The sequence below is a fragment of the Pyxicephalus adspersus genome, chromosome 2 (genome assembly GCF_032062135.1).
Source record: "Pyxicephalus adspersus chromosome 2, UCB_Pads_2.0, whole genome shotgun sequence".
In the NCBI taxonomy this organism is placed as follows: domain Eukaryota; kingdom Metazoa; phylum Chordata; class Amphibia; order Anura; family Pyxicephalidae; genus Pyxicephalus; species Pyxicephalus adspersus.
In genome coordinates, this window is record NC_092859.1 from 98839337 (window position 1) to 98860289 (window position 20953).

A 20953-nucleotide genomic window follows, 5' to 3' on the forward strand; every position below is an offset into this window, starting at 1 on the left:
GTAGAAGTACTTGTGAAAACTGAATCAGCAGAAACACCAATTCATTAACTCTTGAATATACATTTCTGTGATCAGTGGAAAATCACATGATTTAGAAATACAAAAAAACAAGATTAATGATTTTATGTTTCTCTGCATACTGGGCAAATCTGAATGTTTACAGTCAAAACAGTAAAAAAACAAAATAATAATAATAATAAGCACATGTAAGAGAAAAAAAGCTCATAAGAATAAATGAAAGGATTAAAAATCACAAAGGATATTAACTCATTTCATAGCTGTAAATGTCAAGACTATTAAATACTTAGGAAGACATATCCAGTGTGACATTACAAAACACTCATGTGTCATCATTTATTGCATACCTGCTCCTGTCTTTTGAATGTAACCAATGGCATGGAAGGAGTGGTTATAAAAAGAGACTTGAGAACACACATTGCATTTCTCATGTACACAAGGCTGTCACTGACATAAAGAGTAGCAATGAAATTCCACAATAGAGAGTGCTGCTCTTGGTGTTGGGGAATTTCAGTCTCTCCTTTCCTTATCATTTTATTTAGTGGCATTGTTACCTGTCACTCCCTACCGAGAATTAAAGAATGTGGTATTACATGCTCACAGGTAAGCTGTTATTTTAATATTCTTTTTGTCCTTATTTAATTTAATGTTACAATTATATTTCAGCTTACTACCAGTAGATATATATTATGATCTTATATATGATGATTTTAATTTGTTTTCCGATTTTGAATTTTCTTTAATATTTTACCTTTTCTTTATTTCAAATATTTAGAAGTGACATAACAGAGGTAGATCTTTCCTAGAATAAATAATGCATTTATGATAAAAAAATGTTAAGTGTTGGATGTATGCTTTTTATGCATTTTGTTGAATAATATTATATATTAGTATTTTATTACCTATTTATGGCTAACAACAAACAAAAGTTTTGCCCTAATCATTGTATCGGTTTTCTGGTAGGGATGGTGTTGTAAGGAAGAATCTGAATGGTTGTCATGGGCCACAAAAATAACAGATTATGTTATAATCAGCTATCATATGTTATATCAGCTATGAATGATATCGCGGTGTTATTATTGGCTAAAAACAATCCTGCTTCAACATCTTAACAATGACTAAATACAATATTTTGGCTGTCATACCTGTAATAGTTCTGACACATAATACAACCTTTTTTTAGTAGAGAAATTTTTAGGTATTCTATTTTCAAGGTTCTGATTGATTCAGCCTAGAGAGCTGTGTCTTTAATGCCTTGCACATTCCAAAATCAAAATCTTTCTTTTATAACCAAATGTGTTCCTGTCTATCCTAAAAGTTTTGTTTTGGTAAGTTTTGCATGTTGAATGGAAATCAAATTCCATAATGGATTCAACAAATGTGTAGGACCAATAAGCTAAGTGCGGAATTATATATGCAAAATATATAATATGTCATTTTCATTTTTTTTTTTTGGTGGGGGGGGGCTACCACTTTAAAAATATTGTAGCAAAGTGTTTTCTTCTGCTTAGCTAATTGCTCTATTCTGCTTTATGCTGTAAACATTGATGAATAATACTTTGTTTGATCTTTTAGTAGGGGTGATTTTACTACTGACTGTTGGGGAAAATAATTTGTATGCAAATTTGTAATGTGTTAACCATCTAATAAAATGCCTTTATTCACAATTTGTAAGTCCCCATAGTATATTGCTGGTTGAGCCTCTTCCAGAACTCCAAAGGGAGTCCATTAATTTACCTTACGTAGGAAGCTTCTGAGAATTGAAAAGAAATCTAATCACAGACCTTACATTAGAAATAAATAAAGAGCAAAATGCACACATTAGAAAAGTAATATACTTATTTTTAAAAATTCTGTTACTGTGAAAAAGTGTTAATTTATGCATTCAATCTGTGTAGAGGCTTCTGGTGGTTTTCACTAAGTCTGGCTAAACACTAGAGGGCACAGGGCAATATCAGCTTCATTTCTATAAGAAAACTACATATTCTATTATTCCTTGTGTTGTGTATCATGGATGTGGGTGTTCACACTTGTAGTCCCAACTCTCTACAGTACAATTGGCTGGCTACAAAAGAAGACCACCAAAAGAGCCACACACATTAGGTATATGCAGTTCTTTTTGAAGGTTTCAGGTACTTATCAAGACTAATTATTACAGTTTTTAGAACAACAGTAGGAAGGAATGTATTATTAACACAAAACACTAAATCTTTTTTTTTTGTTTTGGACATTAGTGACACATTAACAGTGGTAAACCCCTTTAATGGTTCTAATTCCAAATATGTGTATATGTTATAGTTTATAAAAAGGGTTTTTTTTCAGTAAAATGTTATGAAGTCTCAAACATCCTTTTTTGGAGTTTGTTGATTGGTATAAATTCTGGGGGATATTATTTTACTCTGAGTGATAATTCAATTATATGCTAGGATGACTAATGTTTGAAGAAGTAGCCTAAAAAGTGTATGTGAAGGATAACAACTAATGATGACCTATCATTTAGAGCAGAGGTCGGCAAACTCCAGCCTTTAGGCCAGATACGGCCTAGCCGGTAGTTTGTTCCGGCCTAACGACCCCTGGCCGATCCGGCCTAATCCTGGCCAGTCGGCAACAAACTACTGGAGCCAAAACTCTGGAGCAGCATGCGGCTCTTGAGCCTCTGCATTGTGGCTCCCCTGTTGTGGGGGGCTGAGCCATTAGGACGGGGACTCGAGAGAGAGTCCGGCCTAGTGTGCTCCTGTCTACCCCTGAAATGGCCAAAAAAGTTTACTAACCTCTGATTGATAGGAAGGTTGAAAAAAGACAAAAGTGAAAAGAAAACTTTTTCTTAATTTGTCTACAAAAGATTTCTCCTTATTGGTCTTTGATTCATTTCTTATGTATGTGGGTAGGCTTAGGGAGTCTTGCAGGGCTTGTTTTTCTGAATGAAATGTTCAACAATTTATCAGAGTTTTTTGCTGAGCTGATAGTATATCTGTGATGTAAGTGGATCTTTTCATTACATTGCTTGGTTTGACTGTATTTAGGTTTATCTCTTATATTTCATTGTACACAAACTGCAATGAAAATTTCACAGGTTTTTTTTACATCCCCAATTTAGTAGACAGGTTCTTATTGCAGTCTTGCAGTTCTGTGATACCCAATGGTGACACAAGTGAAATTGAACAAGCAAATATGAGCAGACTAGCCAATGAACACAGAGTCAGCATCTAAGTGAATGAGACTGTTGATATTTAAGGAATGCAATAATTATATTTTTCCATTTATAGCCTTTTAATTTGACAATGAAAGAGCAGCAGAAGAATATTAAGGTAAATCTTTTGTTTATACCTCCTTGCGTTCTCCTATCCGCATGTTCTTTGTGAACAGATTTGCATGTTGCACCCCTGGCGTCTTTTAGTTCTGACCCTCTAACCCACACTCTTAGAATTGATATAGAGGAGGTATTTAAACATGTATATTTATTTAGAAAAATATATATATTTAGAATATACAACATATATATTTAGAAAAATATATTAATTGGCATTAGTGTGTGTAGTCCAACTTTGGAGGGAGGGGGGATTATGAGAAAAATCAAACAGACTATGGGGTTAAATTTGTTGCTAACAAAAAAAATGTCCTCACTTTCGAGGAGATGAATATTTTGGCAATGCCTTCAACCAGGATGGGGCTTCTAAGAGAGAAGAGATTCATGTGTCTAGAAACTGAGGGCCTGATTTATTAAAGCTCTTCAAGGTTGGAAAAGATACACTTTTATCAATGAAGCTGGGTGAGCAACCCAGGAATGGATCTAGTTCAGGATTGAGAACATTTGCTAACAAATAACAAATGCCTTTTAAGAAATCAATTCTAGGTTTGCTGGATCACCCCAGTTCACAGTTGATAGTGTATCATCTCCAGTCTTGGGAAGCTTTAATAATTAGGGCCAGAGGAACTATTGCCCCCAGCATATGTCAATGAAAAATACATTTATACACATAAAAACAGAAATAACATTACACTTTACATATTTAAAGCAAGTAGTCTTCTATTTAACACTTCTAGCAAGGCGCAGTTGCCGAGGTACCTGAAGATAATTGCAGATGTGGTAATGTGGCCTCAACTTGTATTCCAGGCAGCTGAGTCAATAGGTAAAGCTTCTGACAGGTGCTCAGCTTGGACAGTAGCTTCTCAATGAAGAGTCATTAGGGATGTAGAGACAAAATAGGGACCATAGGGACAAGGCCAGGATAAGCCAAAAGCCTAGAGTGAGCACGCAGGAGCCTGGAAATCAGAGACTGTAAATGACTTCCATGTTCAGGCAATATCCCGTTGCCTGTCACTTCCTTTTATAGAGGAGAATCGTGACTTGGCAGAGATGATGTGACAGGTAAGTAAGACACCCAACACCAGGTAGAGATGATATGACAGGTAGGTAACGACACCTACCACTGGAGAGAGTGAGAGCGCTGAGGTAATTCATATAGTATTTCCACTTCCACCAGCAGATGGAGCTTGTCTGAAGAAGTTTCTCTGAGGCAAAGGGATAGTTATCAAAGATTCACATTTAGGAGACCAGGCAGTAAACACAACTTAGGAGCCGGGAGATTCCTGGACTGAGCTGCTTATGGATAGAGATGTGTGTAGGGTAAGTGCGGATAATAAGGTGCACGTACATAAACCTATGTCTGAGTCCTATATCAAAGCTACTTTTATTCCCTGACCAAAAGGGGACTGTAGTTGCCATATACATCGACAGTATCGGTATTTTTAGCCAATTTTTTCACACTACTAAATGTATGCACCTAATAGGTGGTGCATATTGAGGATACATATTGAGCCACAACACATACACAATAGCACAGGCTTATAACTCCTTAGTTTTATGCATAGGGTAGTGACAATTAGACCTATGTCACTATATACTATATCTCAGATACACACAATCTGATTCATATACAAAGCACCCTTACCTGTTAGTTTCTCCTTTTGGTCTGCACTCTTCATGGAACTCTCTCTTATAAAATCTTCCCCAGTCCTATAGTCTGGGGGCCCTTCCAGCAAGGGCAGGTGCTTATCTGTACCCAAACTAACTGTGATTATAAGCAGGCAATAGCTATTTACAGCTACATGGGAGACCAGTAACTGTTTAAAGTTTTTCAGTTTTACAGTGTGAAAGAAATTCCAATCCTTACTCACTGTGTGCAAGACAAAGCTAAACAAAGTTAAATACTGGTATTATCATGTACCAGTCAGAACCAAGAACCCCACAACTTATAGGTGCACATTTCCTGAGGAAGCCCCCATCCCATGTGTGGGTCAGCAGTGAGCAACCTCTATGTATGGCAGAAATTGCAGAACTACAGTAGGCTTTTTAAAAGCAATAAGGAGTGTTTCTGATTTTGTTAAAAAAGTGCATATCCCAGGTGCCCAGATGATGGTCATTATAAATTTGTAATAAGACACAATATTATTATTAATATCAAACAGGATTTATATAGCGCTAACATTTTACACAGCACTGTACATTAAATAGGGTTTGAGAATGATGAATACGGACAGTGACACAGGAGGAGAGGACTCTACCCCAAAGAGCTTACAATCTAGTATGTGGGGGAATTTACACATAATAGGAGGTTTCAAAAGACAAAAGAATATGGGTAGGCAAGTTTGAAAAAAATGGCTTTTGAGTGCTCTTAAATGAGCAGAAAGTAGCAGCAATCTGAATAGAAGGAGGAAGACCATTCCAGAGAGACGGGGCAGCTCTAGAAAAGTCTTGGAGCCGTGCGTGTGATGAGGTTATGAGTGAGGAAGTCAGTTCTAGGTCATCGGAGGAGCGGAGAGAGCGGCTGGGGGTGTATTTTTTTACCAGGTCAGAAAGGTAAGTGGGACTGTGGAGGGATTTAAAGGCAAAGCACTGGAGCTTGAAAACTACAAAGACAGGCAGCAGAAGAAAAGCGGTGGGAAAGATAGATGAGTCTGGCTGTATCATTCATATTAAGCACATTTAGATTTACAGCAATAAAAGATTATTTGACAAAAAAAAAAAATTCTCAGTAAATTTATGCAACGGCATTTTAAAGCATATATAAAATAATACAACTTTAAATGTATTTGCTGTAAGTAGAGTAATCAGTTTTTTTGCAGTACAGCAAAACTCAAGACATTAGACCTGATTTATTAAAACTCTCCAAGACTGGCAAACCTGGAATGGATTTCTTTAAAGGCATTTGCTATTTGTTAGCAAATGTTTTGAATCCTGGATCAGATCCATTTCAAGTTTGCTGGATCACCCAGCTTCACTGATGGAAGTGTATCTTCTCCAGCCTTAGATAGCTTTAATAAATCAGACCCACAGGGAGGGAAAAGCACAAGCAGCCAATCAGTCATTCTACACTGAAAGATATTTTCTAAAAGATGAAAGGGTTAACATGACAAAATATTCAGCCAGGTATTTCTCCTTATACTGGGAGAAATAGGAGACCTTTAGGCATTTCTAAAATGAAGCAGAGAAAAATCAGGTTCCTGCTCTACAAGGAAAATCTGTGTAAATCTTACATCTGGACTGGCAAAAATAATTTTACCTGCTTGCCTAGAGTTCATCTTAAAGAATATTTCTTCTTAAACTACAGGACAAGCCAGGTCAAGATGTATTACCCAATACAATTAAAATGCAACTATAATCACTGAAGAATAAGGTAAAAGGAAACCACCCATTAAGGAAAAATGTAAATGCCCACAGGCAGCATGACATTTACAGACAAGATTGTTTGCATAGGAAGGGCATTGTACCCAATATAAAAGAACTCAGGCTGACTAACAATCTATATTCTGCTATTTTCCCTTAAAATTACAAACAAGTATAACGGTATTCAAATAAAGGAACTAGAATGAAATAATGTGGTAATTGAGCCATTCAGTTGTCTAATGAATTGTGTGTCTGATGTGCTTTATCATATTTTGCAATAGGCACATTCATGTCTATAAAAGCTATCATTAAGGAAGAAGCACAGACTATTTTTGGATTTCCTTATACACTATTTCCTTGTAATGTTCCCCTTCTTTGACTCTCAATATCATTTGCATGTTACCTTTTTTTCTCCTGCTTGACTTCTCTCTTTTTAACAGCTAACAACACTTGAGTATAACCAAACACAAAACCTGCTGTGTACTGTGTTACCTAAGGTGCTGTTTAACTATTTAATACAAAACTATGCTGGCCAAAGGTCACTTACAAACATAGGGGTAGGAATATATTTTTGTTAAAAAATGTTAGTTGGTATTGATATACACACATGCCTATGTTAACACTTATGCACTCGCATTCCCTGCCACTGCCTGCAAAATAGTCCCTACTTATGACTTCCGCGCTATTAAACCCACGCTTGAGACTTGATATAGAAGGACATTGTAGCTGATATTTTAGTCAGGATTTGTGTGTCTAGAGATTTCAGAAAAATCCCCAAACCTTGCTTTACTGTGATTGGCTTCTGGGTATTGCAAATTACAGGTGGGTAGGTAAGGGTGAATGGTAAGGTAAGTTGGTATGTGTAAGAAAATGTGTTAAGACAGCTATCTTGTCACTCATTTGTCTTCTTGCTACAGAACTAAAATCGGTAAGTCTCACCATGTCTGTACATGGGTGAACTACATACCAATGTAGTTCCTGCTAGTACTCCCCCACGAGAGTTGGGTAAATAATACATTTTAGTGTATGGAGAGAAGTTGTGTGTAGCACCCTTCTGGTTTTTCAACTTTAGACATGCTTAGCAATGTAGCCCTACAGTGCTATGCAATGAAATAGGCATAAGAGCTTGTGCGGGAACTAAAGTTACTGTAAACCGTTTGGTCTGACCAGGAAGTTGACGCACAGCAGGAGGAGATTCATCCATTTTTGTAAATCCTTTTTCCAAGTCAGTGGCCAGGATTGAATACAATACAGACACCCTTACCCCAGTTATAGGGGTGTAAAATATTTTCTGAACTGTTCTGTGAATGCTAGGACACAGGAGTGGAGTGGAGACTGTTGTTTAAAACCAACTTGTCCCAATAGTACTTAGTCTGCAGAACTGATTCACTGGAACTCTTACCATTGCTGACTGTTAGTCATTCCTTGTAAATGAGGAAGGTCACGTCATTGCTTATTGTGTGGTGTGACACTTCCAAGGAACTGGGTTACTGGTAGTACTGCAGTACTCAGGCGGTGCTATTCTTGGGTTACTCTGGGATTAGTCATCTGCTCCAAATGGTATTCCTGTTGTTCAAAGGGGACCACATCTTGCTATGTTATTGCAACTGCCCGCTGTTCAGACATTTTTAGGTACTTGAGTTGTAAAATTGGCTGTAAGATAGCAGCATTACTATCCTAGCCACTCAGCATTCCTTTACTTCTGGGTTTTTGTAACTATTTACTTTTTATTGTGCTGCTACATTATTGATGGAACCCTTTAAAACTGTGTCTGTTGTCATTTCTAACTGCCTTATTTCCAGTATTTTCAGTTAAACTAGGCTGTGCCTGTTCCTCTGCCATCTGCTGTTACTGGGAGTTTTAGATGTCACCAGGTTGGGTTGGGGCAGATCCATTACATTCACAGCTAACACTCAAAGGTTGTGCTACATGTGAAAGGGCACAAGGGAGATCATGTAAAATTACATACCTCAAAGCTTTACATGATTAACTAATATATTTGCCATTTGCCTTTTAATATGATCACAATGTTTTAGTAAATTCACTTTTAACTTAACCTCCGTGTGGTCTGTTTGATCCATGAACTCCCTGAATTCTATGTGTAAGAGGGTTCTGAGAGAGGAATGAGAAGGATCCGGGTCAAAGCGTCCTCAAGCTCAGTTAGGATTCACAGCTAGCCAACTATAAAACAGGGACTATATATACTATTGGTTAGTTGTGCCTTTGTCTACAGCTATAGTGGAATTGGTGGAAGGCTGTGGAGATAGTTCAAGAGGCCATGAGATAGAAAGAAGGGAAGTGAAAGAGGCATGTCCTGGCTCTCCCTGTGTGCATGCATATCTAATGAATGTTTGATTCCATTGCTATGAACAATAGCAGCATTGTTATATGTCATGTAAAATGTTGCCTTTTGTGAAAGTGGTTGCGTTGCAAGAAACTGCCCTGTAAAAAGAGACAGCCCTTAACTAAACAGAAGAACATACTTTAAAACTGTTATGTCAACAACAAGCATGTGCCTATAACTTCATTGCCCATAGACACATGTAGTATACAAATGTGTAAACTAATGTGTAATATATTACAGCCAAAAAATTCTTAGATATGGTGGCTGCATTCATTTTAATTGTTTAGGCTAAACAAAAAAGAAAATACCCAACTTCCTTTTATAAGCTTGTAATCTTTGTCCATGTATTGGAGATAAAGGCAGGCATGTCTGAAGTCCAGCCTGGCTCATTTCATAGATACAGTAGAGGAATGAACATAGTCCCTCAAGGACAAGAACAATGTTATTTGTAGGTTTAACAGGTGGAAATAAAGGTTGAAAAGCCTGAAAAATGAATGCAGCTGCCTAATCAAGGAACTGGTAAATTACAGTGTATGCCATTTTTGTTTTTGGATAGAATACAAACACACTTTAAACGTATCTCCTTGCTTCTGATTTCTACTTATAAGATGTTGTTCCTATAATTAGTAGTAATATTCTCTGAAGTACATATAATAATACATCATTAATTTGCATTTATTACAGCAATCGCTCAATTGAAAATTGGACATGGAAAGAGGAACTTGTTTTCTTCTTATACAGCTTTGTTTTCAATTTTTTTCAATGTGTTAATCAGTTGGTCTAATAGGACACTTTATTCAGCCCTCTCTGCAAAGTGCGCCCAAAAGCCTGCATTCTTCTTTAAAGCACAACACATAGCTCCAGACATAGGAACTGTAACACTGAGTGTAGTATTGGACAACACTACTTTGCTGATATGTGGACCAATCATTAGGGTGGCTGTATGTGGCTTGACTTTTGGATGCAACATAGCTTAGAAAAGATTCACTTTTTTGCATTTTTATTTAATGTATTTTCTATTTGCATCATTTTTGGTATTTGGTATACATATTTTACAATATTATATATAAAATAACAACTTTAGATTATAGACTTTTAGTTGTTCAAAAATAAACCAATATTGGCCAACGGGATGGGCGAAACTGATAAAACTAGGAAGAGCAGGTGCGCTCCGGGCAGAACTGCCTGCATGCGCAGGAGAGAGCCACTTGCGCTATAGTAAGGAAGAGGTAAGTGTGACAACAATAACAATGGGCCTGATCTATGAAAGCTCTTCAAGCCTGGAGAAGATACACTTTCATTAGTGAAGCTGGGTGATCCAGCAAACCTGTAATAGATCTGGTCCAGGATTCAAAACATTTGCTAGCAAATGAAATCTATTCCAGATTTGCTGGATCACCCTGTTTCACTGATGAGCTTTATTAAATCAAGCCCATTGTCTCAATTTTCACACTGCCTTTGCACTTAAACATATGACGGAACTTTCCTAAAATTTGGCAATTCAGATTTTCAGAAGTAATGATATTTGCCTACTCTACATTGACATAAACTTGGTGGCATCTTTATTCTAGTTCCTCACTGCATTTTTTTTAATAATGTTAACCAACAAGTTTTGTCTAATCTATTATGTGCTGGTGATATGTTGCCTTATCTGTTTGGTAGTGATTTTGAGACCTGCCATATGCTAGAAATAAACAGAACTTGACTTTATATTAGCAGTCTGTTATCTACTGTTTAAGTTATATGTTCATCTTGTTTAATTTTCATTCTAATGGAAAATTGTAATAACTTTTACTAATCAAACAGTTATTTCTACCTGTGATAAAAAGTACTATGCATTATACTTTAGGATTATTGCAAAAATTTTCCAGTAGCTCTAATGGCAAGACACCAGCCTTTTGACATAAAACTCATGGGTTTAAATATGATTTTAGGATGGGGAGGCATATGCTGCTAACTTGCAGAGATTGTCCAATTTGTTGAAACTTCATTTTCCAAAAAATTCAGTAAAGCTTTTGAAATTTTAATTCAACTAATTTATTTTGACTTGGAGGGAATTATTTCAATTTGTAAAAAATACCAGCATACTACAAAAATGGCAATGGAGTAGAATTATGCTAAAGAATTTGCTGGCGAGTTGTTGGAGTTTCCCTATTGGTTAGAAATCCCCACAATTTCACAGTAACATGGATTACATGGTGAGATTCAACTCAATTTTCAGCTAGGTCAAATGATGCTCATCCCTACAGACTTCGCTTTCTAGGATCACTTAGTGCATTGTGACCACAAAGAAGCATGTGGGTCACCAAGTCATTTGGGAGTTGCAAGGATGAAGTCAAGCCTTAATTTGTGAAACTTTGTTTACCTTTCTAAATAAGGAAGTTCCCCCTGATCACTATCAGGGAAGTATCGGTTATATGTACAGGAGGAAGTTGTATGATTACCACAGGGAAATTACTCATAATATAATACCAATGATGGAGGAAAGGTTCCATGGCTGACAGATATCATATAAGTTACTTACTATGGACCTAAAATGTTATCTGTAAAAACTTCCCTGGACATGAACACCCAATTTTAAGGACATGCTAAAAAATATGGGGACCATCAATGCTTTCTTTCCTCTCAGAATGCTGGTATCCCCTATCAACATATCAGCATAACATATGCTGTACCAGCTGCATTTACAGTATATAAGCCAGCAATCTTTTCTAAAATAACTTTTTTTTTTTTTAAGATCATATGGCCATATAAAAGCAGAACCCAATTATATGTTTCAGTCTGGCCAGGCCTTGGTCAGTATGACTGTATGTGTACATAGTGTTAATACACACTTCTGCTCACTAAAGGGTAGAACATCACCTATTCATTGCAATTTGAATGCATTCAAAAGCCTCAAATAAATATATAGTTGGAATTTTTTATTATGCATGACAAACTGTAGTACTTGAATAGAGGAAACAGATCTTTAGAAAAAAATATGCAAATGTAGTCCTTTCAGCATTCTTATTTTTGAGCATTGTAAGAGCATAATTTATCATGGCTATAACCCAGCAATAACAATGCAACAATGGGGAAGCCAAAATTAACTAAAGGAAAAATAACTCTGTTACCTAAAGGCTCACTTCCTCCTAGCTGCATATTAAGGGAACTGCTTACGTAACCCTAGACATTATTATGCTGTAATGTAAAATTCCTCACTGACAACTTATTAAAAGGGTTTCTTTTTTAAATACCTCCTTGGAGACCTTTGTCCAACTAACAATTTATTAGTTAGTAAACATAAGTAATAATTTTAAGTGGGCGTTTTTTAACATTAGTAATATTAGATTATTTAATGCGGAGCTTAATCATATTTACTTAATCATATTTAAGTTATTTGATATAATGCTCACATTGGAATGGTTCACTTTGTTATGTGAAAAGGCAATATTTCATTAGTAAATCAACCACATTGTGTTTTATTAGATTTTACTTGTAACTGTCTATGACATTTTCTGTGTGAAGATCCAAAAGTAACATTAATATATTTTTTATTTTAGGGTGTTCATTGCAAAAGTAAACCAACCAGTAAGTATTATTATATCTGGAATTCAATTGCTATTATTCTTTTTGCTGTATGTAGCAAAACACTATTAGGCCATGTGAAAATAAATGTAATTAAATAAACATGTCATTTGTATGCAGTGCATTCATATATAGCCAGTCTTTTGTTGGATTAAAAAATGAAATGTGTTGGCTTTGACTGATTGTCTCAAAAGGTTACAAATGTGCTATAAATAGAAGGGAACTCCCTGGGCTATTTATTTTTCTCATGTGTTGGCATAATTAGTGTTTCTAGTATCTCTACGTCACAGGCTGTAAAAGCTTGTTCCCATTTCTTTATTATGAATTTTCTACAACTGAATATCCAGGTAAGGTGAAAGAGTGGGAAGAGAATGAGTCATAACATGTGACACGAACCGTAATGTTTTTATTGTCCATAAAACACATGCACTTTATGATGTAATCCTGATTCATTTATAAAACTTTACTGGATCAGGCTAGTACTAGTTTGTGGCTTTGTGTGTTGTTGAATAGTTTATTCTCATTTAGCCTAAAGATTTTTAGGTACTTTCATTTTTCAAACATCCCCCCTCCCCCCACAGAGATTGTCTTTTTGGACAGAACAATGGCAGTTGGGAGGGTTTATGCATAAATTCTGGAAAAAAGTTAGTGTCTAGTAACAAGGTAATACCTGCTTTAGAGCCTTGTTGGTGGCTCAAAAATACATAATTTTAGATCGAGGACTATCACTTATGACTTTGTATTGCATTTTTTAAATTTTAGTAAATGAACTATAATGTTTTAAAAGATTGGATAAACAAGCCCTTGCCTGATTTTTTGCATTTATGGTACTTTATTGTTTCACAAAGCTATGTACTATTACATTAAAGAATACTATTCAATTTGTATTACCTAGAGAAAACAATCATATTTCAAAGTCCTGGTGACATTGAAGTGAGCTTTAATTTGTTTCTGTGGATTGCTATATTTATCCTTTAATTGCAATGTAAACATGGAGCCTTTTATTTTAAACCCGGTGAATAATGTTATGCTATTGAAATGTACATGTCAAAAATGGAATCTTCTACCAGGAAGTACATTTGACTCCATAGGTTTAGTAGAAACTGCCACACAGATTCACAGATTGCGATAATGGGATGGGTTTTGTCTGATGTTCTCTAGGCGAATCATTGTTAGTTGAATCTCATGATTATGTACATGCCACTTTTTCCATTGTACCTTGACTCACAAAATTCATATTAGATAAATTGATTGAGACACTATTCATCACTAAAAAATTGTATACAGAACAGCCTAATTACACTTACTCTATCTCTGCAGTTCTCAGCATGCCAAAATTTCATAATTTCATTTATCATTAATTTTATCTTTCCACATCCATTGCTTTCAAAGTCCTTTTGCCCAAAACCTTAACATGTTAAACCTTAAGATTTAGGCTGTATTTGTGCTGTACTAGATATGCTGAGTGAGCAGATACTCAGGCCCAAATTTTACAAATGGTTCTGCCCACTATCAATTGCATAGGAAAAAAGTGTGATTTGTAATGAAAGTTACATTTGTTACATCAGTCAGCATGGCACCCCTTATCTAGTATACATTTAGTAAACATACAGTTTTTTTCACTGCAGTGCAGGGGAGTCAAATATTTTTGTTACATCTTTACTAAGTTGTGCCAATTGTTTTACCTTTCCAACACTTGTTTACTTCTTCATCACAAAGTTTATCAATTTACACCATTTAATATCATTTAAACACATGACCCTTTATATTCTGCATTGATTTATATGTATTTATTTATATCCCATAAAATATAGGATCTGTGGGATCCACAAGTGTTAAATGTGCATAATGAGTTTTGTTTTAACCTCTACTATTTCTGTGTTTTTTTTTCTTCAGATGATCTGTTTAGTAGGTTTTGCAGAGATGCTCCTGAGTCTTTAATACCTGATGTTCTGGAGAACATGAAAATTACAACGGTTATGAGGTGTACAACAACTAATCAATGCTCACTTCATTTAAATGTCATTGGAACGGTAATTTATGATGGTATGAATATAGCTATTGCAGAATACAAGTAATGATATTTTTGCATGTTAGGTATATTCTTTTTTAATATTTTAATTATTGAGATTATTAAGAATCCATTTTTTATTAATTTATTATTGAGATACTCAACTAACCCACTAACCTCCTATATCAGTGGTCGCCAACCTTTTATGTCCTGCCGACGACTAAAAATACCGGCTCCTGACCGTGCATCCGTGGGGAGCCGGGTGTCACTCAAAGGATAATATAACCCCTGCAATGATTGAGCCTGCAATGAGAGAGTGGGCAGGTTGTGTCCATGGACTCTGGCCAGTGCGTCCCCCAGGTGGGGTCCTTTTTCTGACGCTGCTCGGGGTGTGCACCGGCCAGAGCCCCGGACCACCAAAATGTTCTCGTGGACCACCTTTTGGTGACCACTGTCCTATATGTAGTGAGAGATAATTATGTCAGATTGTAGCTCTATTATTCTTTCGGAATCTCCTGGTACAAAATGCTTGTCTAATGATACGGAGGTATTGATCTAATAAAGAAGTATGCTATTCACTTAGTAAGTTGCAATCATGTTTACTTTGAATTTTCAATCATAAAAAATACAGAAAAACTGTAAAACAGGAATTTTATTTGCAAAGGTTTGGAAGAGTGAAGTGAATACGACTTACATGAGATACATAAAGGACGTTCTCCTTTTTAAAAAAATCATCCACAAACACTATTCATGACAACCCTTTGGAGGTGTCTTTTTATGATGAATACTAAAGCTAATTACCCAGCCTAAGAAAATTTATATTAAGGTCAGATTAGTCTAATGCTAATAAAATACCAGCAACGTTTAGGGAAAAAATACTACAGAAATATACAACCTCTGAGTGAATACAATACCTACAAATTGAATGCCAGCACTGCAAGACTAAATTATTACTTAGTCGCCATACCACTCCTAAATATTATAAATAGTGCAATTCTTTCACAGATGACATGAAAGGTGTGCAAACTGAGAACTGCAGTACAGAAGTCTCACCACTGCAGCATCAAAGATTTAATTACGTATGGAAGATTTACTTTCCAGTTAATATAGCTATAGTCTATATATAGGTTTTAGGCAGAAATATATTTTAAATCTAAACATAAAATCCTATGTAATTTGCTTCACATAACTAATTGGGTATCTTATATTGTATTTATCTGATTGTAACGTATTTGTGAGTAACAAAGGTTTGTTTCTTTTCAGTGCATGTCCGTGGTGTGGAAATCTGCTCTCTCACTTTAAGCTCTCAGCGAACCCAGTGTCTTACTATCAGGTTTAACAAAAAACTGAAGAAATTCCATATGCATAAAGTAAAGAAATATTTTATTGATAACTGTTTACAACATGCATCCATATAATATGTGTTGAATATGTATTTATTAATAAGTTGTTTTTTTATATGGAAGTGATTTATTAAAAAATTCTTTAGTGCAAGGAACTTATTTTTCCTTCTAAATGCTAGCCTAATGCATTTCTTGCAGCAATAGGCCTGGGTTCAGTTTTGTGAATCCTAATTGCATTTTGGAGAGGCTATACTTGAATCCCACTGAAGTGAATCCCAGTGGGAGGGTCCTAATGGCCATATGATCTCAAGAGTTACATGAAAAAAGGCATTTTTTTTTAAATTAAAATGCTTGGAAAATGTGTTTAGGTTATATGTGTTATTATGGAACATTGACTTGTAGCTTTGCAGATTTTGTAGGTGTCATTGATTGTTCTTTTTTATTTAACATTTTTACTGGGGCAATGAAACAGTGGTTCCTCAATCTGATTCATTTTAATTAAAAAAAGTTTTTTTAGGTAGTTCTGTCTGTAAAATCAGATTTGTTCTTAGCCAGAGGCTGTTTGAGCACTTTGTGTTATATTGTGACAATGTTTTGCTCCTGTTTCCTATAATCTCCTCCCTGTAAATCACATGTCTGCACTCCCAAAGGGTCTGAGTTGGTGCACCATGCTGAGTCCCAGCAACAAAATGGAAATATATCTTGCCGCGTGCAACAATTAGGATATTAAAGGGGTCTATTTTATAAAGCAATAAATTTGACATTCCCTGAAAAATTCTCTGGTGGAAAGACTTCCATGTCTATGTGTTTGAATAACTGTACTTGATTCTCCACCAGGGAATGTTTCAGACAATGTCAGATTCATAGACCCCAAAATGCAAGCTTCCTTCATCAGAGTTTGCTTTATTTAGTTGTAGATAGAGTAGGGTGGACTCAGAATCTTCACCAGGTTTTCTTGCTATCCACCGCTCTGTTACAGAGTTTTTCCCTCACTCTCTGTCCTGTTGACAACCTTTTACATGAAAGAAAGTGAGAACTTTCGAAAAACAACACAGACTGAAATAGAATCTTCTTTTTGTAGAATATAGGGAGGCTAAAACCCCACTTCAATGTTAACTTGTATCTGTGTCTCTGTTGAGGGTACAGAAAACAAGGGAAACCCCATATAGCAGGAAAGCTTCATTCCAAAAAAAAAAAGCTTTGGGTTAACACACTTCAACGTAACATTGTTACAAGAATTGAATCACTCCAAGACTGATTTTTTTTTGTGACAGCTCAATTTTTAATAAACCACACTCTCCCTCTCAAGTATGAGAGATACATGTGCATGCAGACACGTGATTATATGGTACACTGAACATACAAATGTAGTTCTACCACTTGTTTTCAAATAAAGGAAGTGTCTGTCTGACCTTGGTGGTGGTTTGGAAAATCCCAGTAGTACGAGATACTGGGAAGTAAACAGAAATGTGATCAAGTTCCTACTGGCCTACAGCTGGCACTCCTGCTCATATTATCACATCACCCTTGGCAGACAGAAGTAAAAATTCCATGTGTGCCTAGAGTAAAATTTTACTGGGTTTTCCTCGAATCCTTTACAAAAGACTATTGCTGGGATGGGTAGCCCCTGCTGTATTTTTTGTAGTACCTTTAAATACCTGTTATGTAAGCAATATAATTAACCAGAAAAACAGTCATTCTCTAACCTTATTGTAGTGTTCTTTTTACTACAGATACAAGTTCAAGCTAACACTTTTGAAGTTGGTGTTTCTGAACAAGTCTATGTAACAATGAAGACATTTCCAGACTTTTGTGGCTTTCAGTTAAAGGAACATTATCGTGTAGAAGGTAAGAATTAAACCATTTATCCAACACTTAACAGTATGCAGAGTGCTTGGGAGTAATTGGGATCCTCTAAAAGACATTAACTTGCAGGACATACAAGCTGCAGTTCAATTGCATCAAAGTTGTTTCATTTAAAATTAATTGTGGTAATGTACAGAACCAAAATTAGAAAAAAGTTCTCTGTCCAAATGTTTACCTCTTTCGCTGGCGAATTTTGGAAATTTTAGGAAATGTGAAAGCATTTCTTCTAAGTGGGATGCAGATGGCAAAAATAACCTAATAGGGGTTTTACCACTTCCTTGCTCTATATAAAAATTTGCTGGGCAAACACATTGCTTTATAATACATTGGTCCATTCTGTGTAAGTTAGTTCAGTTTATATTTTCTGTGAGGCACAATGTAATTTTTGATAGAATTTAAAAATGTATTTGTTATTCTTTCCACCAGTAAAAGTAATACTTTTCTCTAACTTTATTGTGTTTGGAATGGGCTAGCACACAATCATTTTACAATTTTCTCCAACCAAGCATGCGTTTACTATTGCGGTATTAATGTCAGTGGAAAGTGGAAAATGTATGAACATCAAACTATGCTGCAAGACAAGCAGTAAAATTGTAAAGGCGTCTATCTGTAAACAAATATCTGTTAGCAATATTTGCAAAGACAGGCAAGAAAAAACAACAAGGACAACAAGGAAAGTCCTTCCTGCTTTTCGGGGCTGCAGAATGCTTCTGTTCCACAGCACTTGCTTACAATGCATGTCTATGGGCTAACTGATGACCCTTAACAAAAAGGTTTCCCTCTGTACCTAATTATTTTAAAAGTTCTTAAACGTCATACACATGCTAGAAAATTGCCATTTAAAAAGGAACAATTATCATTACATAATCATAATCAATTATAAGCCAACTGTGCACACAAAACCAGTTCAAGAAGCAAAAAGGATGAAGATCAAAGAATATTCTTGGTTGGTGTTCCTTGGTGTATGACTGACATACCAGATCCATTTTTGTAATCATTGTTCATATGCCTGTATACAGAAGTCGATAGACAATAGATCTCGAACAGATGTATGCATGGTATGCATGGTCAACTGGAAGTTCCTTCTTCTACTGATTCCATATCCACTATCATAGTTTTAGTAAGTACAAAGGTCTTCTGTTCTCTATGAACAAGCATATTGTTGCCATGTGAATGTGAGTCATGAAGTAATATGAAGCAGATGTTCATCCCTTGTGCATGTGCAACAATTAATTAATGTGTATTATAGGACCAGGTATAGAGATATAGTGAGGACAGTGATAATTGCTAATCTTCTTTTTCGAGGCTTATCAACAAACCTTTCTATTCAACACTAAGGCTACGTACACACATCAGATGATTCTCAACCGACAATTGCCTCAGGGCTGGCGTGTGTACAGCGCTCGCCATTTGTCGCCCCTGGATTCGTGCTGGTGGATCCACAAACGTTGAACGATTGTAATGGAAATGAGGGGGAGAGAGCGCAGCGGGGTGCTGCTCTGTCGTTCTCAGCACTGCCCTCTCCATAGAGCAGAACAACGCTGTATGTATGGCTCTTGTTCATGGATTGTTCAGTCTTTTGTCTTTGGAAAGGATCTTGAAAAATCCTTTCCAATGACAATTATTGAACATGTGTACACAGCCTAAAAAAATCTGAAAACTCAGAATCCTGATACACAGAGGTTTTTTGACACATCAGTCTTTTTTAGAAGATACACTTTCCCCAACTCAATTGGGAAATGTAATTGACCTTTTCATCATACACCATGGTATGATCTTAGGGCTTTGGGTGGAATTTGATTAAACTTTGGCAATTGCTCTGATTAGTTGTAGTCTGTATTATTCTTTTATTTAAGACATTGTATATTATAAATTTGTCTCTTAGATTTAATTGCTTCCCTTTCTTTTTCCCTTTTATATTAAAAAAAAAGTACAGAAAAAACACCTTGACATATATTGATGATTTCTTTGTTTTTTAAAATGTTATTGGTCAATGTACATAACTATACAATGTACATTATCTAGATACTCTGTGTTATATTAGTATTTGTTTCTTTTTGCCTGTACTTAATAAAAAGTATTTTCAAAAAAAAAATCTGAAAGGTAAATTTACAATATTGTGTCACACCAAGATTTTTTAAGGTAAACTCTTTAATGATAACTCAGATGATGCACAGCCTGAAATTACAAAATACCTTTTTTTTGTGATAAGCAGATTTCACCATACTTTTTACTGACAAGCACAGGGTGTTCCTGTTTGGGAATTACTGACACTGTGTGTTTAGCCCTAGGCTTGGAAACACATGGGGAATCTTGCATAAAGAAATGACTTAGGTTCAGGTGGTGTTAACTATCCCAGCCAAATATGCAACACCTCATAGGATAGCATAAAAAATATACAAATAATGATTTTGTTATTGTTGCATTTATTATATACACTTGAGGGGCCCATAGGAGCATACTCACTTCTGCTAAATCTTGCTGTTTCTATTCAAACTCACTGTCTCTTGTTCATGCCATTGAGGTTTAAGTCAAATCTGAGGCAACATGAATATTTCGTAACTTTAAATGCTTCTGGACAAAGCATGATGGTGGAAAAACCCTGCCTGGGACTGGCGCCAGATCTAAAAACAATTTCAGCTTCAAATTTCTAATTTGAATACCATAAACAAACATTCATGAGGTAACACACAAAGGAGTTTTGCCTAATGAAGGAGTAATTAAGCAGTATATACGCTAAAAAGGGTAACAGCAGATCCTCTGTAACTTCTGTTAACTTTTACATTTTATATTTGCAGATTGTGACCATAGGGATGTGGGAAGGCACATATCATCCTGTCTGTGTAAGTTACAATATTTTACAATTACTAAAAATGTAAATATATATGTATATATAGCAGGCGAATAAAACATGCACACAGTGCATTTATTTAACAAAGGCTAAAACAAAATGTAAAAGCTGTGTGTGAAAAACTAAGTACACCCTTACCAGATCCTTACGCATTAAGAGGGGAAGTGGCATCTATGTGCATCTAATTAAACGCATTAAACGCATTAAACGCATTATCAACAAGTGTGGCCACCTCTAAAAACACAGCTGGCCTGTAGCATTCAGATGTTTGCGTACACAATACCAG

At 35.8% G+C, this 20953-nt stretch overlaps 1 protein-coding gene across 2 annotated transcripts in view; it reads left to right on the forward strand.

Moving 5' to 3' along the window:
* Positions 1–446: 446 nt before the first annotated feature.
* IL17REL (interleukin 17 receptor E like) overlaps positions 447–20953 on the forward strand; it is a 36790-nt gene continuing 16283 nt past the window's right edge. Inside the window, exons 1-7 of one of the 2 annotated variants that reach the window (XM_072401616.1) lie at positions 447–621; positions 3285–3326; positions 12572–12599; positions 14493–14642; positions 15871–15977; positions 17684–17798; positions 20615–20659. In XM_072401616.1, the coding sequence (XP_072257717.1) occupies positions 484–621; positions 3285–3326; positions 12572–12599; positions 14493–14642; positions 15871–15977; positions 17684–17798; positions 20615–20659 (625 nt within the window). In that variant the 5' untranslated portion in view covers positions 447–483. The remainder of the gene's footprint in view (positions 622–3284; positions 3327–12571; positions 12600–14492; positions 14643–15870; positions 15978–17683; positions 17799–20614; positions 20660–20953) is intronic. The other variant, XM_072401617.1, reaches the window with a different exon arrangement.